The sequence below is a fragment of the Castor canadensis genome, chromosome 7 (genome assembly GCF_047511655.1).
Source record: "Castor canadensis chromosome 7, mCasCan1.hap1v2, whole genome shotgun sequence".
Classification (NCBI taxonomy): domain Eukaryota; kingdom Metazoa; phylum Chordata; class Mammalia; order Rodentia; family Castoridae; genus Castor; species Castor canadensis.
The window spans coordinates 10,010,826-10,037,055 of NC_133392.1; the positions used below are offsets into that span (position 1 = coordinate 10,010,826).

The window sequence follows — 26,230 nt, forward strand, 5'->3', positions numbered from 1 at the left end:
GTGGGACCACAGCCTCCTATCTGTGCTTCCAGGAAAGCAGCCACCCCTAGGGGATAGCAGCAGACTTTATTTTTTTGGGCAGTATTGGGTTTGAACTCAGGGCCTTGCAGTTGCTCTACCAGTTGGGCCACACCTACAGCCCTTTTTACTTTAGTTATTTTTCAAATAGGGCCTCGCATTTTGGCTTAGGCCAGCCTGAACCGTGAGTCTCCTATGTATGCCTCCCAAGTAGCTCGGATTACAGGTGTGAGCCACCATGCCCAGCCAGTGCATACTTTGAGTAACCTTAGGTTGAAATTCTGCAAGGTGTCCTGGCCTCTTCAGTGCAAGGTTCTTCACCAAGGTAATACCGCCACCTTTGGATGCATGGTTTTCATTTACTATGATAACTTGAGAATCACAATGAAGATTGGATGGCTTTTTTATATCAGGGTCCTGAATTTTAAAAAGTGTAATACAAGGCTACTTGTCGAACTGTCAGGCAAAATCAGCTCCTAACACCTACAGCTGGGCCTCCCTCCCAAGGCCACAGTGTCTGCACCTGACATTCTGCAAATAACCTAATAGATAACTCTGCCCTGTGTGCTATGATCAAGGTTTCTTAGAAGTAATTCTGGAAAGATATTAACACATCTAACGGCACAGACGGATGCCACCAACAGACAGGAGAAGAAGGATCTTCGCTCTAACTAATGGGGGTAAGGGACCCCGTGCTGCATTCCCTCAGGTGCAGAGAGCGCACAAGGGCTCGGATTCATCTCTGAAGAAGGAAAAGAGAGGGCCTCCCTCCTGTCAACCCTATGCCTCCTCTACGCTGCTTATCTGTTGTCCCCTGCCCAGCAACTCTAGATGGAGTTAAAATAAACGCAATAGGGCTGCGATATAGCCCAGAGGTACAGTGCACACTTAGCATGTGTGAGACCCTGGGCTTAATTCTCAGTACAAACAAAATAAAATAATACAATAAAATAAATAAAATAAGCAGCAGAGCGACCCACACGAGTGGCACGTTGCGCTCTTGAAAGGGCTTTGACTCCATCTGATCCTCGCAAATGGCTGTTTACTAAGCAGGCAGGTGAAACAATCCTTTCCATTTTCCAGATGAGAAATGGAGGGGTTAGATGCTTGCCCAGGTCTTCTGCTTTGATGTCCAGGGCTCTCTCCACAATTACAACAGCACCCACCCAACACTTATGTAGCAAATGTACTCCTATAACACTCTCTGTGCCAAGTACCTCCCAAGCACTGTTCTCTTTTTTAACATTGGTTGAAATGGGTTCTCAGAAACTTTTTGCCTACCCTGGTCTCAAACTGCAATCCTCCCAATTTCTGCCTTTAGTATTTAGACTCATTTAATTCTTACAACCTTCTTTTATAGATAAGAACACAGATCAGAGCACAGAGACAGTAAGCCACTTGCTCAAGGTCACACAGCTTGGAAGTAGTGGAACCAAGATTTGGACCTGGGTGGTTTGACCCCAGAGTCTGTGCTTTGACCCCCTACTTTATGCTGCGGTACTGAGAAAGAAACCAAGTGACCTGGATCAAGTATTTTATCCATCTGTAAGCTTATCATGGTTTTGAGGAATTTACACCGATGTGTTATGTATGACATGGGTAATTCAACACATAAGGACACCTTGTTGCCGAGGCTGTCTCCCTTGCTTCATTTACACAGCATGGCTCCCCATGCAATGAAAATAGTTGCTTTCTGGTCTCTGCCATCTTGTTGCCACACTTCAAGTAACTAAAACAACTGAACATTTATAAATACTGTGGCAAAAGAGGCAGGATCTGATGCCCAGAACAACACCTGGCACAGAAAAGGCAGTCCACAAATGTTTGCTGAATGCATGGAAAAGAGACAATTCTTATTTGGTTTGGTACCCACTTCTGCAAATCGAGGGGTGAAGCCTGGATTCCGCCCCACTCCCTACACATCTGCGAGACCTCCTCCTCTTTCCAGTTTCCCCATCCTAGCAACAGACACTGAGTCCTGTTGCTTATTGGATTCCCGTGGTGTCAATAGCACGATTTCTAAAGTCATCCTTAATGCTTCCAAATGGCATACTGGAAAAACCACCGGCCATCTCACTCACGTGACAACCCCTCTTGCCCAGTTGCTTTTTAAAATCTGTCCTGCACTGTCATCGCTTGAATAAACAAACAGCCTTTCTTGGCTCGGGCATGCTCCAGAGCCCCGAGTGTAACTTAAAGTAATCTTCAGACATTGCAGCAACTGAAATGAAAAATAGCTCTGTCAAGAGCAGAAGCGTTCCACCATTTACAAAAGCACTTTCACTGCCCTTCCTTACCTCTTAAACGGGTTCCTTCTCTAGACCATATCAATAAGATTATTCAAAGTGTGGCCGAGTCAGCGAGGCCAGGTAATGACCAGAGATCCACCCAAGTCTGCTCTTGGAACTGGCTTCTTGGAGCAGCAGGAGTGCAGGTGAATGCTGGGAAGGAGACCAAAGGTCGTCCCCATGGCACTGGGAGTCGGATTTCAGAAACAACTGCCAGGATGGCCAAATATGGAGGATGAGTGCATGTTCTTTGCTTCAGCCAGAGGGCTGCCCATCTGTCCATCACACAAAGGTAACCATCACACCAGACCTGCTGGGTCATCCCACACCCTTCTTCACCTCTACAGCCAACACAAAGACAGAAGAGGCTCTCTCCCCAACACAGGCCTAAGCCAACAAGGGAGAGGCTATAAGGCTCATGTGGCAGAGTGTGGTGCAGTGATCCAGAGTCAGAGAGAGCAGGTTTCGAGTCCTCACTCTTCCCTTAAAATATGGAGGCCATAACAGCATGGGGCCTGCAGTGTGATCTTGGTAATGACTCATGTACAGTAGGGACCCAATAGGTGCTAAGTAAACCCGGATCCATGCGAGGAAAGGATGGCCGGTTGGAGAAGATGGAGAAGCTTCCAGATGGAGGAGTCCTCTCTGTACTATCTTTGCAACTTTCTGTAAATCTAGAAAGGTACTAAATAAAAAGCTTAATTAAACAAAAACAGTTGGGCGAGGACATGGCTCAAATGGTAGAACAAGGGCAAGGCCCCGAGTTCAATCCCCAGTACTGCCAAATAAATAAATTAAATAATCCCTTTTTCCTGCAGACCAAAGTGGTCAGAACATGTCATTTATTATGTCGTTGAGTTTCCTGGGTCTTTTCAAGACAATGCCCACCCTTGAGAAAGGGAAGACAGGTACGGTCTATTGATATTGTCATTGTCTATCACTCGTTCATTCACTAAGCCTTCAGTACCACAAGGGAAGGAACCATGCCCAGTAAGGACGTTCTGAATGTAATACATGCAATGTAATAGTAGCAATGTAATAGAAGGAGGGCTGGACCAGGTCAGAATCCCAAATCCACGTGCCCTTGGGCAGACCAGCTCACCTCTTCACCTGACTCTGTCCTGAAAATGGGGACCATGGTCCCTGCCTTTCCTCCCTCAGTGGGTGACAAGGGCCCCTTGTAAGTCTGGCAAGGGAAAGAGTGGGAGGGGCATCTGACTCCTGATTCCAGGAGTTGAGTCTGTCAGGTTGGCCTGTGACGTGCTGCAAGATTTCCTCCATCAGATGTGAAAAGCAGACAGAAAATCACTGTCTTTGCCCCTCTCCAGTTCCTACACCCACACAAGCTCACACTAGAGCAGATGTGGCTGTAAGCCTTGGGTCTTGTGCCTCTAGGATCCTATCAGTAAAAGGGCTGTTGTGAAGGTTAAATAAAATGGTACTTGGGTATCACTTAGCACATGGCCAGACCACAGTGGACACCCTACATGCTAGTGACTAATATCAGAAGAAGAGATGGATTCAAGTTGGGTGCCAGTGGCTCAGCCTATAATCCTACCTACTTGGGAATATTTCTGTTTGAGGCCTGCCCAGGCAAATAGTTCAAGACCCTATCTTCAAAATAACCAGAGCAAAATAGACTGGAGATGGGGCTCAGGAAGTACAGCACCTGCTTTGCAAGTGTGAAGTCCTGAGTTCAAACTCCAGTCCATGAAGCAAGGGGGGAAACCAGGGAAGAAAGGGGGATGGGGGATGGGAGGAGGAAGAGAAGTGGATTCAAAGGTCATTAACCTAGAGTCGGTGGCTACCTCGCTTACAGCCAGAGCAGTCAATGAGACCCTTCAGTAGGGACATCTTCCCTGAACCTGATGTCACACCACTCACACACATTGGTGACGATGCTAGTGAAAATTAGCCCTGCCTCTGGGCCAGGTAATCCTGACACTGAGCTGTGGCAACAGATGGTTCTGATAGATAAGCCCTCCATTGTTACAAACATGAAATTCCTGCTGCCTGTTTGTTTCTTCACTCAATTTCTTGCCTGTTAAACACAGTTAAATCATCCCAGACGCCCACCTACTCCCAGCATAGTCTCCTGCTGTTGTAATGTCAAGTTTCTGAGTTCCACAGAAACCGAGCAGGTCCTTCCAATCAACTCAGCCATTTGTAGCTGGAAATATCACACATACTCACAGTTATGGGTCAAAGGCCAACCTCAGCCTGCAGAAATGAACTCCATCACTTTCCAGGTGACCAGGTCCAGGACATGGCTCGTGTGACAGAGTTTCCTGTTCTCCTGATCCTTGGACAGCAGAGAGTTCACACCTAAGCCCACAGTGCTGAGATATCTCCCTGGGAACGCAGCTCAGGCCTGGGCTGCACCACTCTCCCTGAGCGAGGACCCAGGGAGATGTGCCCAAGTGAGGGCTGGGCTGGACAGGCTGCACTCAGAGCTGGCTCGAGATCCATCTGCTCTTGCTGACTTCCAGCTCACCATCAGCACTGAGCAAACTACAGCTCCAGGAGAGCCTTCCTTGTCACCTAGGCCAGATCAGGGGACTGTCTTCTTACTTCATGACATTGATCCCAATTTCTATAGTTGGGAGCCATGTTTTCTGGAACTCTAGCTGCAGAAACATCCAGGCAATGGCATTGCTTGACAGGAGTCATTTACTGATCATTTCGTATTTTTAAGTTAGGCCATTGTAGTAATGGAATTGAATGTCTTTCTCTGCCTCCCAACCTTGTCAGAGCCATAAACAGGGATCATGACAACCCCTGGCCAAGGAGAAATCCAGAAGGTAATGTGATAACTCAGATGGATTCAGGTGTTGCCTTTCTCCTGTTCAGAGTTTGGGTGCCCACTGTAGGGTTCCCTAGAACTGAACAGCTTTCCCACCCATAGTTTTTGTTATATATATGGCTTTCTCTTCATGTCTGTGCAGGAAGGCAAGTACACATGAAGGAAAAGCTGGGTCCTGGGTTCAAGTCACAGCAGTTCACTGTGCTGTGGCTGAGGTTGCTTAGTGCTGCCTGGGAGCAGCCCAACAAACGGGACTGAGTGAGTCAATCAATCCCTGGAGGGAAGTTGCGGGAGTAACAAGCAGGGCTTGGCAGGCAGCAAAGGCAACACTGAGGGGATCTTCTGAGGCCTGAAGACCTCAGCTCACTAGGAGGGACCTTGACAGACTGATAGAGCAGGCTGCTGGCTGAGTGTGGAAATTTCCTCTGCTGATGGCTTCTCTTCCCTCAGAACACAGGACAGAAACTAAGGTCATATTACTAAATTTCAGTTTAATGGCATTGGTGCTGATGAAACAAACAACTGTGACCGCTCAGCAGGGTTTGAAAGCAGGACTTTTGTGATGTTATTAAACTTGACTTTGTGGATAAGATAAAACGGTCAGAGATTGATTCAACAAATTAGTTGTTGCCCAAAAATTTCAAAAGCAAAAATCCTTAAGAACATTTGTTGGCCCGCTGCCCAGAGGCTCTGAGGAGAGGCTCTCTCCTGCTGCTATCCCTCTTCTGTCAGTGGCTGCTTGAAGATCTGGCCCCTCAAGCACATCCCTTACCCCAAGCCTGTGCTGCCCCATGCGCCTCCTGTCTCCTCTGAGCTCTCCCCACCCCCACCTTTCCTTGTCCCCCAGCTGGCCATCCTCCCCTCACCAATAGCTTAGACTCGTGAAAGAACAGACTCTTGACCTTCCCACCTTACCCATGCCTAGCCTGACTCTGAGAGCCACTAACTTGCCACCCTTTTGAGGGCCAGCAGATTTTCTTCCACACCTAGAACACCAGTGCTTGGCAATAGTCAGAGGCATCATTGCTCTCTTCTAAGTCATTTCATTTTCCCCCATCTGCAAATAGCAGCACTCCTGTGATGCCCTGAGGCCTTTACCCCCCTCATGGACGTGCCACCCCTGATACTCAGTTCCTCCCACCCCAGGCCTCCCAGGCTTCCTCGTCTCTGTTGCCCAGGATCTCTGCACTCAGCTACAATGATGAACAACAGGACCCAGAACCCTGTACTTAAAAATGGTGACTATGGTAAGCTTCATGTTCTATGTTAGCACAATAAAAGAGAGGAAGGAAGGAAGGAAAGGAGCGAGGGAGGGGGGAAGGGAGGAGCAGCTGCTGACCCCAGTTCCTGGAGGAAACGATAGGCTGTGTTTATTTGCCAGGGAGCTCATTGTGTCTTTGTCCCTATGGAAGAAAAGCTGTGTTAAGGCAGATGTGGTTGAGTAGTCGTTCAAGTGCTAGAACAGTGCCTGGTAAACAACAGACGTTTTTGTCTATAAGTGCTTTTTTATTGATTAAATTTATTTTTAATTGACACATAAAACATAAAATTGTACATATTAACAAGGTGTCATTTGATGCTTCAAAATATGTACTCATTATATAATGTTTAAATCAGAGTAAACATATCTATCTCCTCAAATGTCTATCATTGCTCTATGATGAAACATTCAAAGTCCTTTCTCCTGCCTTTTGGGATGTACTGTACATATTTATTATCTATAATTACCCTTTTCAAGTGACAGCACCCCAGAGCTTCTTACTCTAACTGGAACTGGACTGGAACTAGCTTAACCAACCTTGCTCAGCCCAGCCCAGCCCCATTGCCTCCCCAGCCTCTGGCAACCACCACTTAACTCTCAGCTTCTATGAGATCAGCATTTTCAGATTCCACCTATGAGTGACATCCTGTAGCACTTGTCTTCCTGAGCCAGGCCTATTTCACTTAACATAATGATCTCTACTTCTATCCCTGTAGAATAAAAGTATTTTCTTTACTAGTCGCTTGTCTATTTGTTCATTTGATTGTCTGGCTCCCCAAATGGACATCAGTTCTATATGGCTCGCCTTTGGATCCACAGTACCTAAACCAACCCAGTGGTAAGGAGTTCCATGAATGCGCGAATGTTCCCTGACCGCAAGTGTGAGCTCTTCTCAAGAGTGCTGTGCAGACACAAGGGAGGGGTGAGGATAGGTAAGACACCTAAAAAACTAGCTAGCATTTGTTGCCCTTAACGCAGAGAAACTAAAGCAGATACCTTAAAGCAACTGAGGCCAATAGGAAAAGGGGACCAGGAACTAGAGAAAAGGTTAGATCAAAAAGAATTAACCTAGAAGGTAACACCCACGCACAGGAAATCAATGTGAGTCAATGCCCTGTATAGCCATCCTTATCTCAACCAGCAAAAACCCTTGTTCCTTCCTATTATTGCTTATACTCTCTCTACAACAAAATTAGAAATAAGGGCAAAATAGTTTCTGCTGGGTATTGGGGGGGGAGAGGGAGGGGGTGGAGTGGGTGGTAAGGGAGGGGGTGGGGGCAGGGGGGAGAAATGACCCAAGCCTTGTATGCACATATGAACAATAAAAAAAAAAGAAAAGAAAACAAACTTAATAAAAATTTTAACCCATCTTTTAAAAAAAAAAAAAAGACTGCCGTGCAGAGTCCTGAGTAGGACCAAGGGCTCCTCCCCTGGCAGTGGCACCCTTAGGAGCCCAAACTAGGAGCTGCCAAGACAGCCTCCAGTCCTGAACCTGTCACTGACTTGTGGTACTGGGCAAGTGCCTTAACCTTTTCATCAACCACACAAATTGAAAAATATGGGAGGGGATTAGATCAGGGCTTACTTCCCACTCTGATTCTAAAACCTTTTCTCCCAGAAGCCTTAAAATATAAGACCACATCAGGCAAGTTGCACTGGTGATGGAAGGACCAGTGATCTGATTCTCTCTTCTCAATTTCCCCTCTAACCCTGGGTCAGTTCTTGAAGCAATGCTGGAGGCCAGGAATTCCCCAAACCCAGTTTGGAAACCACTGGTCTGGTCACTCTTGGTGACCCCCCTGGAGACCAGCTAACTCTTTACTCACTCAAAGGCCCCAGACTGAGTCACCACCCTAGTGAGTGTAAAGTCACCACCCCAGTAAAGTGAGAGCGATCAGCCTAAACCTGCCCACCTAGTGAGCCCATGAGGGAAACAGATGAGGTGCAGACATGGACAGGCTCACAACACTCTCGCAAGTCTCTATGTTATTTCACAACCTCAGACATACTGGGATATGCAGAGAGACAAATACATGAAGCACACCTACTTGGCAGTCACCTTCAGGGGTGGAGTGGCTCTTAAAGCAAATACCACCTTACCTGGATAACTAACACACCTGGACAGGTACAATAGGGACTTCAAAGCAGGTCAGTGAGGCGCTTTCCTGCTTCCCCTGATCACACCCATAAGCATGCACCAATTCCAATATCCTCTCCAGAAAAATCCATTGTCGAATGGAGGGGACAAAGCTCCTGATTTGCCCCCTCCCCAGTCAATGGCAAACCTACGGGGCAGAGCTAAAACTATAGACTCATGTGGCATCATTGCATAATGGAACTGCAGCTGATGCTGATTTTAATATTGTTTTTTTTTTTTTTTACGACAAATCAGTTTGGCCACTGGCAGCAAAGGTGGGGCCACCATGTCCTTCCCAGCCACACTCTAGGACAAAGGAAATCAAAACAGAAGAGCTTGGAAGGATTAGCATTGGCTCCCAGTGTCTGCATTCCGTTCCATTGATGACATAGACATAAGCCTTATTCAGCATCTCACGGCATGCAAACTTAGCCAGTTCTTGTTCAGGCACATCAACAGGTTATTTCTAAAAACTCTAAGCATGAGTTGCTGATTGTTACTGTGTTTTACAACTTGTTAGGTGAGGGAGGAGGAGCGAACCTCAGTATTTGAGTGCACATGTTAGGTCTATCATCTGCAGCCATCTAGATGCTAGGGAAGGGGCAGAAAGGCCAACCATGCAGAAGTGCACGCCCTGTACCTGCAGAGGTTCAGGCTTTGGAGGCCACAGGATGACATTATGCGAGCCGACATCCTCCTGCTGAAAGCAAAGGGGTCTCACTGTTAGGACAGGTCGTGGGGAACAGGGACCTCACAGGACCGCTGGTTTCTATTCCCAAGTTGAACCTGTGCAATGTGGTTCTGCCATGCCCATGTCTTCCAGGTGAAATCAGACAACAGTGGGAGAGGAACCTATAGCCTGAGGGTGTAGGAAGCCGACCAGAGCCAGGCCTGGGCTGACTTATCCCTCATCCTTTGCCCTGGGGATATGGCTGGTTTTCAAGGCCTGGTTGTAAATCTATGAACAGAAGGTTCCTTCAGAATTGCATCTTTCCTTCCAAGAGTGCACTTTTAAGCAGAATACAGGGACAACCAAGTGCACCTTCACAGACAGAAGCCTGGGTGGGATATGGTCGTGTGTGGAGGCAGGGAAATCAGTTCAGAGGTGTTAGTGATGGTCCAGGTGTGAAAGGAAAGGATGGTGGGGACAGGAAGGGGAAAAACTTATACAAGATAACATAATGGATCCGTGTTTCTGTCCTATGAGAAACTGCTCCAAGTTGCGCCCACCTGTGTCCCATAGGGGTGCATGACTTGAGCTGGCTGTCAGACTGTCCCATAGTCTGGGCACAGTGCAGAGAGGGCACAGGTCACAATCAGTACTGGTCTGATTCCATCATGGGGCAGATGGGGCTAGACCATTGGCTGTGAGAAGCATGGCGTTTCCAGGGCACCCTTTCTTTTCTATCAGGCTGAGGGCACTTCCTTCCTGGACACTGAGGAATTACAGAGGAAAGTAGAGCAAGATCCAGAGAGGAGAAACTCTGGACTCAGCCAACATTACAGCTAGAGCCAATGCGTTTCACAATTCTATATGTGAATAATCCCCTTTTCTTCCTATGGTCCTGGAGATGAGCTTCTGTCTCTTGCAACCCTATAAGGTCCGAATTAAACAGAAATTCAGGAGGCTAAATGTCTAGGCCATTAATTAAACATAGGAGGTAGCCATGGGCAGTCAGGTGTCCCCCAGGTTTTGGTCTTGGATGGCGAGATAGATCATGGTACCCAGGAGGGGGAACACAAGAGGAGGAGCTGAGTCAGAGAGAGAAGCTGAGGTAGGTTTAAATACTCTGGTGGCTGTGTGTCACCCTAATAGAGATATCCAGGGGATGTGGAAAGCTGGGCCTGGAGCCCCAGCTCCATGGGGTACCCTTAAGTCTGCAGCCAAACACACCCATACTTTGTTCCTGTTTGTTTTGCTATGGAAGGCAAATCCATTGACTAAGACCGGGCTGAGGTTGGAGATGTGAACCTGTGTAGAGCAGGAGAGCATTCCCTGTGTGCTCCAGGAGGGGAGAGACTGAGCATGGGCTGGAGGTGGCAGGACGACGTGGGGAGTAAAGACAGGTAAAGTGGGACCAGAGTGTTTAATCCCTCCCTCCCCCACACCCAGCATTTTCACCTTTGTATTTAGTAAAACCCTGAAGCGTTAACATAGACCTTTCTGTGAGGTCACAGTGGGGTGGCCCTCATGCTTTGGTGAGCCAAGTGGAAGTTGGCTTTGCCTCTCTGGAAATTATATAGCAACAGCCTTCAGGAAGCCCTCACTCTTCATTTGACACAGCAATTCTATTCCTAGAACCGTGCCAGGTGAACAGTAAGCATTCCATTCTGGACAGTGTGGTTTAGTAACGGCGAGACAGCATAAGTCATCCTAAATTTTGCCTGAATTGAAGTTGAAGTTCATTTTGGGTCAGGGAGGTTTACCCACCACTCCTAAGAGTTCTATTAAAGTAATTAAGGCCAATGTTCCTCTGTTGTAGGGTTTCTTAACCTTGGCACTGTTGACATTTTAAACTGGATCATTCTTTGTGGGAAGCTGTTCTGAGAAACCCTGATAGCTACCTACTAGATACCAGCAGAGCCTTGCATCTCAGTTGTGACAACAAGAAAATGTCTCCAGACATTACCAAATGCTTCCTGCAAAGCAAAAAATCACCCCAGATCAGAACTACTAGTCCATCCTGTGTGTAGCAAGGAGTGACCTGCAGGGAACTTGGGGTCCAGACAGATCTATAAGACCTCAGGGAAGGGGTTGAAGCTGAGCTGTTTGGTTTCTTAGTGAGGAGGAGTAAGGCCCAAAATTTGTCCAGTCCTTAGTAGAGCCTGTGAAGGGCTCTCAGCCGATGGCCGTGACCTCTTCCACTCAAGCACACTCAAGCACAGAAGGGAACATTCCCATAAGGGGAAATTCCAAAAAGGGTGGCCTGAGCTGACCCAACAGCAGGCAGCTTTGTTGGGTCCCCAGAGTGTTTAAAAATAATTGAAGTTGGTTGCTAGTATCTTTTAAAATGCAAGATTTCTTTTACACAATCTTCTAGAAAGTAGAATAAGCACTTCTCAACTCATTTTGTGGGGCTAATATTATCTGCATACCAAAACCAGACCAAAAACAAAACAAAAAACAATAGAGCAGTATTTCTTAAAAATTTAGGACAAAAGTCCTCAGCAAAATATTACCAAATTGACTTTAACGAGGTGTCAAAATAATTATATACTGTGACCAAGTGGGATTTATTCCAGGTGTGCAAGGCAAGTTCCACATTTGAAAAGTTGATCAGCATCATATTAATGGGCCAAAGAAGAAAATATATTATTATAATGACTGATGCAAGAGAAAGCATTTGACGCAATCCAACCCATTCATGATTTTTAACAATCATAAGCAGACTAGAATATAGAAGAACCTCCTCAACTTGATAAAGGGCACCTATCAAAAGGAAGAAACTAGAGCTAATATTTTACTTAATACGAGCTTTCCCCTTGACATTGGGAACAAGGGAGCGTGTCCATTCCCACTGCTCTTAATTAGCAGAGCAATGGGAGTTCTGTAATAAGGGGAAAAATATGCAGAATGGAAAAAAGAGAAATAAAGTTGTCTTGATTTGTAAATCCCAAGAAATTAATGACAACAAAACACCTTGGAACTAATAATTGAGTCATCAACGCCATAGAATACATCAGCACACAAAGCCCAAAGTGCTGACCAAAATAACAAACACATACCACTTATAGTCACTCCAGAGAAAGTGCAACACCTAGGGATAAACTTGACAAGATACATGCAATATCTATTTGCTAAAGATTACAAAACAATGATGAAAAAATTTAAAGATGACCTAAATGAGTGGAGAGACATACTATGTGTTCATGGACTAGAATTCTCAACAGAGTAAAGTCAGTGTTCCTTGAATTAAGCTACGGATTTAATGTAATTCCTATCAAAATCTCAGTAAGATTTTTTTTCGAGATGTAGGTTTATTCTACATATAGGAAAACCATAGATTCTAGAATAGCTAAAACAATTTGGAAAAGAACAAAGTGGGAAAAATTACTCTCTCTGGCCTCATGACTTATTATATAGATACAGTAATTGAGAGAGTCTGTGGAGAGAAGCAGGGAAACCAGAAACAGACCCTCACAAATATGCCTAACTGATTTCTGACAAAGATGCAAAAATGACTCAGTGGAAAAGCATTCCAGGGGAACAAGAACAGTCTTTCCAACAAGTGGTGCTGGAGACGTGGACATTAATGGGCAGAACACCACCAAACACCAAAAAATGAACCTCGACCTCAAGACAATGAAAAGCCAAGCCACAGACTGGGAGAAAACATTTGCAAAAAGCACCATCTGAGAGAGGACTGCTACCCAAAATAAACAAAAGTCTCTTACAACTCAACTGTACTAATGCCAACAACCTGACTGAAAAATGGGCCAAAGATTTTGCCACCTCATGGAAGAGCTTACAGGGGCAAGTAGCATATGAAAAGCTGCTTCCCGTCGTATGTCATCAGAGGAATGCAAAATGAAGCAACAGTGAGGTATCACTGCACACCTAGAAGGATGACCATGGACCATACCAAATGCTGGTGACCAGGTAGACCTGCAAGGGTCATTGTTGGTTGTGAGAATGCGAAAATGGGACACTGCTTTGGCAGGTTCTTACAAAACTAAACACACCCTTACCATGTGACCCAGAAATTGCACTCTTCAGTGTCTACCCAAAAGAATGAAAACTTAAATCCACACAAAACACTGCACATGAACGTTTGTTGCAAGTTTGTTCAATACTTAGAAGCAACCAAGATGTGCTTCAATGGGTAAGTAAACTGTGGTGCATCGAGAAAACAGAATATCATTCAATGCTGAAAAGCAATGAGCTGTCCAAGCATGAAAAGACATAGAGGAATCTTAAATGTGTATTGCCAAAGGAAAAAGGTCAATCTGGAAAGACCACATACTGTATCATTCCAGAATGGGACATTCTGGAAAAGTTAAAGAGTAGGGGGACCATGAAAAGATTTGCAGTTGCCAGGGGCTGAAGGATGAGTAAGGGCTAAGTACAGAGGACTTTTCGGTCCATGAAATTATCCCATACAACACTGTAATGGTGGATACGTGTTGTTAGTCACTTGTCAAAATCCACAGAATATACTTCAAGAGTGAAACTGGCTGGGTGTGAGGGTGCATGTCTGTAATCCCAGTCACTTGCAGGTGGAGGCAGGAGAATTCCAAGTTTGAGGTCAGCTAGAACAAAGTTAGTGAGACTCTGTCACAAAGAAAGTAGAGTGTGTTGGGGCCATAGGTTCAAGTGGTAGAGTGTTTGCATAGCAAGCACAAGGAACTTGGTTCAATCCCCAGTGTGCAAACAGAAAAAAATAAAAAGACTAAAATTATGTAATGTATGGACATTGGGTGATAAGATCTGTCGATTTAAGTTCATCAGTTGTAACAAATGTACCACAGTGGTAGAAGGTGCTGATAGTAGGGGTATGTGTGTGTGGGGATAGAGAACATAAGGGAAATACCTGCACTGTACTCTTAATTTTGCTATGAACTTAAAACTACTCTAAAAATAAAAAAAGTTTTTAAAGAAAGAAAAGTCATGAACACCAACCAAAATCTTATACCCTACACAAAAATTAACTCAGAATGTAAAACTTCAAAATTTTAGATAAAGCATAAGAGAAAATCTTTAGGATGTAGGAATAGGCAAAGAGTACTTGGTACCAAAAGTGCTACCCATAAAAGGAAAAGCTGGTCAATTGAACCTCATCAGAGTTAAAAATTTTTGTTTTTTAAAAGACCCTGTTAAGAAGATAAAAAGGTAAGTTACAGAATGAGAGAAAATATCTGCAAAGCACAATCTGACAAAGGACTGCTATCTCTATAAAGACCTCTTCGAATCCAACACTAAAACAATAGCAATATGATAATACAATTAGAGAACGGGCAAAGACAGGAATACATTTTTCACCAAACAGCACCCTCGCCTCATCCACAGAGGATAGGTTGCAAGACCCCAGCTGATGCCTAAAGCCATGGGTGGCACCAAACCCTGTATTTATCATGCTTTTTTCTATATGTATGTACCTAGGATGAAGTTTAATTTAGAAGTTAGTCAAATAAGAGATTAACAATAATAACGAATAATTAAATGTAATTAGAGCAATATACTGTAATAAAAGCTATGTAGCTGTGGTTTCTCTTGGTCTTGAGTATCTCATTGTGCTGTCCACACACTCTTGCTTGTGACAAAGTGAGATGACACAGTGCCTAGGTGATGAGATGGAGAGAGGAGAACAACACAGGCATTGTGATGTAGCCTTAGGCTACTGAGTAAGGGCTGCTTGAACACAAGCTCTTCAACACTGTGACAGTTGATTTGATAACTGAGACTGTTCCTAAATGACTAATGGGTGGGACTAGTGTGGACAGCTGGATCTAGGGTGATATTCACCCTGCCCTGGACAGAGCAGGATGGTGGGAGAGTTCATCACGCTACTCAAGACAGCACATAATTTACAACTTACGAATTGTTTAATTCTGAAATTTGCCATTTACTATATTCAGAACACACTTGGCCATGAGTAACTGGACTTCAGAAAGAGAAACCAGTGATGTGGGGGAACTACGTCAAAGGCAGCAGATAAGCACGTGACTGTTTTTCAGCATCATTATCCAGAAGGCCAAAAATGAGGCATCACAACACATCTAACAGCAGGCGACATCAAAGACAACACCACCAGGTGGTGGCCAGGGCAAGGGGAACTGGATCACGTGTAAGTTGCTGGTGGGAATGTAGCATGGTCCAGTGATTGGGAAACATTTGTCAGTTTCTTATGAAACCAAACATGCAACTATCATTTGACCCAACAATGGCATTCTTGGTGTTTACTTCAGAGAACTGCAAATGTACAGTCACCAAAAAATTCTGTAAAAAAAAAGTCTTTTAGATCCAGTTTTCTCATTCATAACAGCATCATTTGTAGTAACCAAAAATTAGAAACAACTAAGATGTGCTTCGATGGGTGAATGATTCAGTGTGCATATGATGGAAGCCATTCCACACTAGAAAGGAATGAACACTGATGAACACAATGATTTGGATGTGTCTCACAAGAATTCTGCCTGGGGAAGAAGACCAATCCTAAACTGCCACACACTGCCTAATGCTATCTAGCTATATAATATTGTTGAAATGACAAAATTACGAATGCCATTGGTTGCTGGGGTTAGGGGTAAGGAATGAGAGGGATGTGGGTGTGGCTATAAAAGGCAACCAGGCATCTTCCTGGTGATGGAAATGTTCTGTAATCTTGACCGTCTCAACACCAGTGTCTGGGGTGTGATAATGTAGAAGACTCTTACAAGATGTTGCCCTTGAGAGACACAAGGCAGAGGGTCCATGGGATCTCTCTGTGTTTTGTTTTGTTTTGTTGCAGTGCTGGGGCAGAGCCTACACCTTGAGTCACTCCACCTGATCTTTTTTGTGATGGGTTTTTTCGAGATAGGTCTCACGGAACACTGAACTATTTGCTCGGGCTGGCTTCCAACCACGATCCTCCTGATCTCGGCCTCCTGAGTAGCTAGGATTATAGGTGTGAGCTACCGAGCCCGGCAATCACTGTTATTTTTCAAGTGCATGTAAATCTACCATTGTCTCTTATTTTAAAATTTAATTTAAAAACCTCCTATAGACCTCATAGAAAAATATAGGTTTCTGACTTCTTTTGGAGAAATGAGAAAATCCTGTGGCATCGGTCCACTCTTCCACACAGTGGCCAGGAGGTGATGGTGGCCTCCTCCTTTAGACCACAGCCATAATTTGGCCATAGTCCCTACCTCTCCCTATAGTCCCACACCCACAATTACTGCTTCTTGCCTGCCTCTAGAATCCCTGGAGTTTTGCCACCTTTTCTTTTGGTGATTTCTGTTTTCCTAATTGAGAAAAGAAGACCACCAGGGAGAAAAGGGAAGTGAGAAAACGAACTGCAGTTGACTGCTTTTCAACCCAATTTCCTCATTCAAAGAACTCAGTACACTGATCCAAAATCTCTGTTGTGTGTGATATAAACGGGAAGGTGTTGCCCAACTTCATCCACCAGGATATCAAGTTAATATCCTCAGAACTTAAAGTGGATACTGACAAAACTTGGGCATGTTTTATTCTCCCAGCTCTATTGGTGCACAAAGAAGCAGTTAAAAGTCATTTGTCAGCAGTGAAAACTTGCATAAAATGAGACTAACAGTTCACATTTAATCTGCTCAACACTGATGATTTTAAATCATTTTAAATGACCATAACTTTATTTAGGGGAGAAGCATGGGAAAAGGTCTTATTTTAACCTCCTCTGCTGAATTCATGGGAGTTGATGGTGGGTGCTATCTGGGGAGAAAAGGTGCCAAATTCTCATAATGTCAGTTTTTAAAGCACAGATTAAAAAGTAGTGTTCATGGTTTATAAAAGTAGAGCCAGCTTTAATCTGAAGAGAATTGGGACACAGGGAGTGAGTGCTTCTCAGGTGCGCCATGCTGCATGGAGGAGGCAGAGGCTATCTTCCCTGCTCCTTCCAGGGCAGAGACCAGATGTTGGGGAAGCAGAGGGAGAGTGCAGTCAAGGTCAGTTAAGAGAGCTGAGCAATTGGAGGTAGACATTTCCTGACACCCACCTGGTGGTCCGAGGTGCTGTTCTCATTGCCCATGGTGACTCAGGGGTGCCCAGTGTCCCTCAGAACGTTGTCAAAGTCGACTGGAAGAAAAGAAAGTGTGCAAACATCTATAAAGTTGAAGAGGATTTGAGGCTTTCCGTCTGCTCATTCCTCCAGCTCAAAGCCGGGTGATGGTAAAAGCTTATCCCTGCAGCCACATCAGGGGAAACTACTTTTGAAGGGGTTTCATTTGCAATGTGCCACCCAGACTTCTTTCCCAATATGGGCTGGTGTTTTTTACTCCCCGCCCTGGGGTTGGCAGACTCTCTGGAAGGCGAGTTTGTTCCTGAGACTGGGTTAACTCAGCCAGCGTGCACAAAGACGCATGTACACAAACAGAGTGACAAAAGGGGGCCATTTGCCAAAGCCCTTGGGAAGCGCTGCTCCCCACAGTATTTTCTGTTTCTAATTGTGCTGAGCTTGGAAGCTCAGCGTGGCTGGCTTCTCACTGTTTGTTGGTGACAGCAGAGCTCGGTGTCAAACATTAGAAGGCGTGAAATCTACTTTTCTTCAACAACATATGGTTTTCATATTTTTGACTCTAAACACTTGTTTCATCAAATCAGTTTCACTGCTGCACATGTTTTTGTGAATGCAGAAGAGTTTTCTTGCTGAGGAAAATAGGTAGCTGCAGCCACACAAGGAATAAACCATCACAAAAATCTGCCAAGACAACTAGAATCATTTGGTGATGCTGCTTATTAAGGACTGTCATAATTAGTGTGCTTCCCACGCCGCTCACGGACAGACCTGCCCTTGACTCACGGCATGCACTTGAGTTCATGAGACTCTATAGCACAAGCAGGACCCAGCTGTTACTTTCACTTTTTCTACATGGAGCAAATAGAAAACTTTAAAAACTATAGCCTTTCAGAGGTGCTGCAGAGATTTCCGGTCTAGTACAATAGGGAAACTGAGGCTGGAGAAGGCAAGGAGTCTGCAAAGACTCAATTTGGGGAGGGCAAAAACTGGAAATAGATCTGTCTCCTGCCTTCTAATTCAAGATTTGCCCCCATGGCATAGGGATTTTAACATAGTATGTCTTCAGAATACTTGAAATCCACCCACTCGCTTATTCACTCAACCAACATTGATGGAGTAGCCAATATGTTCCAGGCATACTGAGCAATCATTGGAAAAGAAAATGCAAATATTTGAGCAGTCCTAACTAAAATGCCTCCAAACTGAGAAAACTGCAAGTGATGTCACCCCAATGTTCAATTACCTTGTCCCTAACTCCTTAATATTTTCTCACCATTTTCTGTAGATGCACACATATACACATTTACACCCCTCATGCTCACTTGTAGAACTTAAACTCTTCATTTATTTAAAAGCGATCACTTCAGTTTATTTTTTCTGTTCATTTAGAAGATAATTCCTCATTGGAAAATTATGCTGAGTGTTACAATCACTGTGCCCTTATCAATTATTAACTTCCTTGTACCTGCCAGGTTGAACCATGTGACATTTCATGTCATATGGTCCCATGTAATGGGAAATTTTGACACTCCTTCACCAAATAAATTGTAATTCCATTAAAAATCAGATCATCTGAACTACCTTTTTGAACAGACTAAAGAGAATGGCAAAACTGGGGAACCGTAAGTTTCAGTTCCACAGGGGAAGTCCTGACTATGTGGGAGCCCAGGACAGAAACTCCCACCACTCAGCTTCCCGGGACCAGAAAGGAAGGTGTGCCCAGCTCTGCTTCTCCTTACCTCTGGGGGCAGTCCTGACGTTGGAGGCTGCAGCACACGGAAAGTCTGCTTTTCAGCAATTGCAATTTCTCCTCCTCCATCTGAAGGCATGTGAGCTCTAAGCCCAAGCCCTGCCCCGCCTTTGCCAGCCAGGCAAATAACCTGTCTGTCTCCACCTTGGCGCTAGCACAAACCAGCTCTGCCTCATACCTGCGCTGAGGTGATGGGAATCTTCCTGCCCACTTGTGGTCTGTATCTCCTAGCCCATTGCTAGGGGCTTTTCTTTCACACACAGGGGGTTTGCCTGGTGTACACCAGCAGGGCTCTTTCAGAAAAGGCTTATCCCCACTAAAGTGGCCCCTGCACTCTGATTGGTTGAATCTAGCAGGACCATCCTGGCCCAGGAGCTCAGTGCCAAGAGTCTCTAATGATCCTTTGGTGTGGAGAACAAACCTCTCTTTCTAGAAAAGAGTCAGTCAAATGCCCACAAGGCTTCTTGTGTGCACCTGGGAAAATTCCACTGCAGATACTATGGAAAGACAAAGAGGACTTGTGGAAATACGATGACCTGTCGAGCTGGCACCTGTTGTTGTGTGCAGAATGTACTCACCCAGGCGTGGCTGGGGTTTCAGCAAGTGAAGTCATAAAAAGTAGCAGGTGTGCCCTGATTGCTGCTAGATGACCTACCCATCCCTGTGAACTTAGGAAGACTGTTGGCACCCACCCAAAGACCCTCCTGCCTCCAAGGAGTCCTCCAGTTGAGAGAGAGAGAAAGAGAAAGGGGAGGGGGGTAAGCCTTTTATTTAATGGAATCTCCTGCAGAAGCCCTTGGCCCTGCAACCAGGTGGGACCACTCAGTGAAAGAAATCAGCATTTCATCAAAGGCGCAAAGGTTTCCTAGATACTGGCACAAGTGGCTCATGCCAGTAATCCTAGCTACTCAGGAGGCAAAAGAGATCAAAAGGACAGGATCACTTTAGTGGGCATAAACCTCTTCTGAAAGAGCCCAGCTGTTGTACAACAGACAAAGCCCCTGTGTGAAAAGCCCCAAGTGATGGACTGAGAGATGCAGACCCCACACGGGCAGGAAGGCTCCAGGTCAGGCATGACCACTACCAAGGTCATGTCATGGACGGGCCTGATTGGGCAGCTACCATTGCTGCCTCCACAGTGCCTACTGGCATCACTGTTGGTCCCAGTACAGGCTCCTGGGCACAACTGTTAGAACCACCATGACTGTGGCTGCTGGACACTGGTCATCACCTCTGATACCTGCCCCATATCTACTGCACTGGTTTCTTATCTGGCACCACAGACTGCCCCTGCTTGCAAGGAGAAAAGAGCAAATCAACATGCAGACTTTCAGCTGCCATCCCAGGTGCTGGGGCTGTGTTTCTTATGATAGATTGACCAGGGACAGGGAACAGACAGATCCAGAAGCTGGGCACTAGAGAATCCAGAGTGCTCCCACTCCTCAGCCATGACCCCCTTTCCAATGGCAGTACCTGGATGGGACCCCAGCATCAGTCTCTGTGACTTACCACTGTCTACATGGATGCATATCGATTCAACTTCTTCTACATGTGGCTTCCTGTAACCTACCATCATGCAGCCGACCAGCTCTCCATCCCTCCAGTGGATGGGTCAGGACGTGTGTTTGTGGATTTACTCACTTGTCTTTGGGGACAGCCTCATTTAGAAGGCAGCAGAGGGCTGGGATTATGAACCAGACCCCAGGTTCTGCAGTGTGAATACCAACTCAACTGCTCGCTTGGTGCATAAACTCTGGCAAGCCCTTGAATTTCTCTGTGCTCAATTTTGTCAACTCTAAAATCATAATATCTACATGGATAGATGAGTTAATTTCTCCGAAGCTATTGGAAGAGATCAGATATTTCATAAAATGTTCGTTGTTATATTATTGCTGACAGGGGTCTCTTGGAGTCTACAAAAGCAAATTCCTCCATAAAAAGTCTATAACTTCTGTTTTCCCCTACAGTAAAATCATGAATTTCAGATGCTATTAACTAGAAACACGTCATATCTACAATAAAAGCACAGCTAACGGATTTGTGCACTGGCAGAAAAAAAAAAGTTTGAATAAGGACATTAATAGCATAGACCAAAGGAGTAGAAAGTATATGCTTTTGACAAACCTTTTTCATTGAAATACTTGCTGAGCTAGTGGCACATCATTCTAGTCCAGACCCTCAACGTGGTTACTGCTGGATGTCAGGTGTTAGCTTAGAGTTATCCAGAGTCCTTGGAACAAAACTACATTTAAAAAAGGACTTATGCATTTAATTAATTCAAGATGTTTGGCCACAGATAAGGCTGAATTCCCAGATTTATTGTTTGTTCCATAGCCAGCTAAAATAGAACTAGTCTCTCATCTTAATCTTAAATCAGTCTTAATCTTAGTTTTAAGTTTTAATTTAAATTTCGTTTGTTTCCTGTTTTAAAAGACCATCAGTTTTATTCTCCTCTGGGTATAAACGAGGACAGTCTTTGATTCATTAATTTACTTAATAGCTTCCATAAATACAGTGATCTTTGTATGTGCCAAGCATGGATAGGTGGTCATGCTTTATTTCATACTTACAGCAAAACTATGGGGCAGAGTTTTTTGGTTGCTGCTTTGTGGATGACAAAAGCCAAAGCCCAGAGAGATTAAGAAGCTGGCCAAAGTCCCACAGAGAGCAAGATGAAGGTGCCACGAGCAATGGGATGCTACTGTTAGGAAGATTTTTACAATGAGTTCAAAGCTAATTTCCTGTCTTTATCTCTTGCTCCTTTAGTTCATAGCAGAGCATGGGTTTTCTGCTGTTGATATGCAAAGCTGGTTTGGAAGGTCCCTTGATCAGGGAAGAGGTAGAAGGCCCAGGTTTGAGCCAGGAGACTAATCATTGGGACAGTGACAGCCTGGCAGGGCTGGGGAGCCAGAGCTATAACTGGAGAGATGGGCACGTCTAGAAGAAGAAGGGTCATGGAAACGCAAGAGCTGGCACAGCAGCCTGACTATGCAGGAGCTGCGTGTGGACAGGGAGGGTGAAGGACGTGGCTTAGACCGCAGACTCTGAGGCCTGGGCAGATGTCCCATTTCTCATGCTATGCAGGGGTGGGCGGTGCAGGCCACTGGGGAATCAGAGACACGATGATATGGGTGCCATTTCAGCAATGATAAAACATTAGCTCAAGGAGGTTTTGCAATTTGCCCAATGTCTTTACCTGACTCTGTCCTGCAAGAGCAGCCTAATAATGGTCTACTGGGATTTGTCAATGTGTTAAGTAATCAATTACATTTCCTATTAGATTTTTATTCTGTGTAGAAAAAGAAATTCCTCTTGATGATGTGATAGAAATATATCCGTTTCAAAAGCTTAATACATTCTGCTTTTTATTCTGTATAGAATAATCTAGATTGCTCGTGCTAGAAGAAACTTGAAGGTTGTCTTCTCTAAAACATCCCTTCACAGATGAGAAGCTGAGGCCTGGAGGGTGGCAATGATTTACCCAGCATTTACAGCACCAAGAAAGGACCGGGCCATAACAAGTCTTGCACAGGCTGGCTCCTAACAGGCAGCCCCATCCCTCCTAACCCTGAGGGCCTTGGAGGTGCTTCTTCTGCCAGGCAAGCAGTTCTGATCAGAATTGGGTGTCCTGCCAGGAGGCCTCCAGCAGTTGGCTGAGCACCAGTGGAGAGTGGGTGGTGCTGCCTCATGGCGTGCAGGTCAGATTGCTCACCAGGGTGAGCTCAGGTTCACCTGATCCAGCCACTCTTGGGCTGCTTGACCAACCCAGCCACCCAAGCCAGCTGTGACAGTCCTCTTCCTAGGCAGGCAGGAGACCTTGGCTTCTCCCTCCAGGGACTGAATTCATTTGCTCCAAGTCCCCTACCTGGCACAGCTGAGCAAGGAGCCACTTATAGCTCAGCTATCATGTTCCTGTTTTAATACAAACAAGCAGCTGTTGCCTGGGAAAGAGATTTGGTAATTGATGTTGCTCACTTTCTGCTCTGGCAAGGAACATTCGTCAGCACCGAGCATCTGCTGCTTGGCAGGTCTGAGTGGAAGGACAACTCTTCTCCATGCCCTCCCCTTAGCCTCCTCCCTTCTTCCCTTCTACCATTTCTGAGGCTATCTAGCACTATGGACGTCAAAAGCCCATTCTTGTACAACATTACAACCGGGAGGAATTTGGAGAGCCCCGGCTCTTGGGACCCAGAGTTCAGAGACAAGACCAACATATCCACCCCTCTGCTGGAAAGGGCCGGAGTCGGGGTCAGCCTCACATAGGCTCGTCCCAGGAGACCAGGAGGTGCCCACCAGCCACAGGATCAGAAGCACGTGTCTGCTGTGGTGTGACCCTTCAGCCACCCAGGCCTCTGGCATTCAGGTCCACATCAGTGGTTAGAGGCTTAGCCAGCTAGCTTTTCTCAGTGCCAAACCCACACATTCACTTTGTCTTGTTTTGGTTTGGTTTTGGCAGGAGTTGAGGGCGGGGAGGACGGAAGAAGGGGCTGAGTTTTACTAATATCTGCATGAAGCAGGAGCCTGAAGGCAAAGGAGGCCAAGAGGGGAGGATAAGCCCTTGAAATTCACTGAAACCTTGGGGTGGACTTCAGAGATCTCCAGGTAAGAAACTGAGTGTAAGGGGCAGGGCGGCCCCAGGTGACATCTGGGTAAAAGATAGACAGATAGAGATGTGTGTGTGTGTGTGTGTGTGTGTGTGCATATAATGCATAAATTGATCTATATATTTTTGTTTTTGCAGTGTTGAGGATGAAACTCAGGGCCTCACACATACTAGCCAAGTGCTCTATAACTGAGCTATACCACTAGCCCTAAACCTACAAACTTAAAACCTACAAAAGCAAAATTGGGACAATACATACTGTGCATATTCTTTTTGGGATGGCTGAAAGCCATTTCACAGCCACAGGGCAAGCACACCCCCCAAGCATGTCTAACAGCTGCGGGGGACACTAGATTGATGCTCAGGTTTCTCTGTCTACAAACACGTCTTATTTTCTGTAGTTTGTCAGAGATCGTTGAGGTGGTTGCAGGGTGAAGGAGGCAGGGTCGGCCTAGACCTACCAATGGTTAGATCAAGCCGGGAGGTATTGAAACCAGGGAATTGAGAACAGGCGATGGAGCCTGGTGTAAGTTCAGGCTGGCAGGATCAGAAATGGACAGGAAATGAGCCAGCACAAGTAACTGAGGTGGACAGCAGACAGAGGGCTGGCAAACAGGACAGGGAACTTGGGAGGGAAGAAGTAGGGCTGCGGTTAGTTAGGGACAGAGTCTAGCTCAGAGGCTGCATTTTAGCAGTACAGGACGCAGATGTTCAAGACAGGCCTGAAAAATCTGGTTCAGTTGGAATCCAGTTCTTTGGAGACAGAGGCCAGGCCCCTTTAGCAATGCTATTTGCTAAGTCATGAACCTCTAAAAGGGAACCTGGGATAGTTGTGAATCTCTAGCTCTGATTGACTATTTCCAGTGATGGGAAACTCCCACCTTCTGATGATGTAAGCATCTCATCTGGAGAGAGTTACTCTAGATCACTGGAAACTGATTTCTATTGCTCCACACGGGCTCTGAACAACCATGAACAACCATGTGCATAGGCTTGACAGTGATCAATGGGGAAGCCTGAAGACCAACAAGGGACAATCCAGCTGAATTTGTAGGCCTTCATCTTTAACTAGGCCGTAGGCCCAACCTACACTGGTCTTGCTCAGGGACTGAACTGAGTAGCATGCTCCCCCATCTTCATGACTGATTAGTGGTAGCTGACAGCTAAGCAGCCCCAGCTGACCACAGACACATGAAGGATCCCAGCTGAGGCCAAGAGAACCACCCAGAGTGGCTGAGTCCAGCTCAAAGTGCTAACCCACAGAATCAAAGTTAAACAAATGGTTCTTGTTTTAAACCACCAAGTGCTGGGGGTAGTTTGTTATGTAGCAAAACCTAACTGATCGGATTTCTCCAGAGGCAGTTAACTTCCCTTCCCACTAGCCTGCACCCAACCTGGCTGGCCATCAGGAAGATCCTGGCAGAGAGAGCTGAGAGGTGGGTCAAATGCCTCCCCACAGTTCAAATGGCAGTTGACAAGCATGGGCCTTAACCATTGGTCAACCAGTGTCAGTTGGTCTATGTTAGACTGAGGCCTGGAGTGTGAGGTTCTGAGTGTCCCATTCTGTAATAGCAAATGTGTTATGAGCCATACAGAGTCCCAGAATGGAAACATGAAACTACATTTTGATTTGCAGCAGAAGGGTCTCTGTTTTCCTGCTAAAACAGACCCTTGATGACACATTCAAATATGTGGTCCCTTTATTCACAATTTCCACACTGTCCTTCTCTGCAGATGAAATTAGCAGAAACCATATTTCTTATGAAAACAAGCTGTTGTAACCCTCAAAAATTCAGACATTGATTTAAATCCAAAAACTGAATGGTGCCATCATTTTTGGAAAAGCAAAGACATTGTGAACATAATGGGGAACTGTGGGTGAAGGGGGGAGGGGGTAGAGGCAGGGTGGAAAGGGAGATTGGACCATTTTGGTGCAAATAACACAACAGGGACCTGAAGTGGAGGAGAGACAGAGTCAGCACCAATTACATTACAGCCAGAGATACCACTACTAACCAGATGTGGGTGAGAGCCAAACTAAGAAAAGGAAGCTATGTGCCTTCCAGGGACATCATGGGATGTTGCACGTGCAATTTTTGTGGCTCAGAGGTTTCACTAATACCAGGCAATTTTTGAAATAGAAAATAGCTTTTTAAAACCTCTGTTTTTAAAAAAAACAAGTTTCTTATAAATTTATCTTTAAAAAACTAAAGCTAATAATCATAGTAAAAGTCCTATGTTAACAGGACTTTCTTTGGTAAGTACTATTCAGCTAGTGTATGCTTCTCCCCAGACAGAACAAGAACAGCATCTTAACCATGTTTGCCTGTCTTTAAATTGGCTTTGGGAATAGCTGAAAATAATAAAGCCTCCTAGCTACTTGTGTCTAGTATTTTCTCCCAGTGTGATGTACAGTGATGAGAAGGGAAAAGTGAATCTCCACAAAAGCAGACGCTTCTTCTTCAGGGAAATGGCAAGGGCAGGTGGGGAGGAGGGTGGGGTTAAGCACTCTTCAAAGTACCTATGAATTAAAAAAGCTAACTCAGAAAATCCTCAGTGTAATGTCTCATGCCGGCCCTCACCTCCCATAAATGTCTGTAGGGAACAAAGGCCGAGCTGGCTCCCGGGAAAAACTGTGGAGAAGGTACAGAAGCTAAGAGTGGAGTCTAGGTTG

The 26,230-nt window shown here is 45.4% G+C and overlaps 1 protein-coding gene across 4 annotated transcripts in view; it reads right to left on the reverse strand.

Moving 5' to 3' along the window:
- The window catches only part of Tacc2 (transforming acidic coiled-coil containing protein 2), a 194,902-nt gene that overhangs the window by 158,726 nt on the left and 9,946 nt on the right, over positions 1-26,230 (reverse strand). For 3 of the 4 annotated variants that reach the window (XM_074078162.1, XM_074078161.1, XM_020171766.2), the window contains exons 2-3: positions 17,183-17,262; positions 9,148-9,207 (exon numbers count right to left, since the gene is read on the reverse strand). In XM_074078162.1, coding sequence (XP_073934263.1) covers positions 9,148-9,207; positions 17,183-17,215 — 93 coding nt within the window. In that variant the 5' untranslated portion in view covers positions 17,216-17,262. Of the gene's footprint in view, positions 1-9,147; positions 9,208-17,182; positions 17,263-18,942; positions 19,216-26,230 lie in introns of those variants that run through there. The other variant, XM_074078159.1, reaches the window with a different exon arrangement.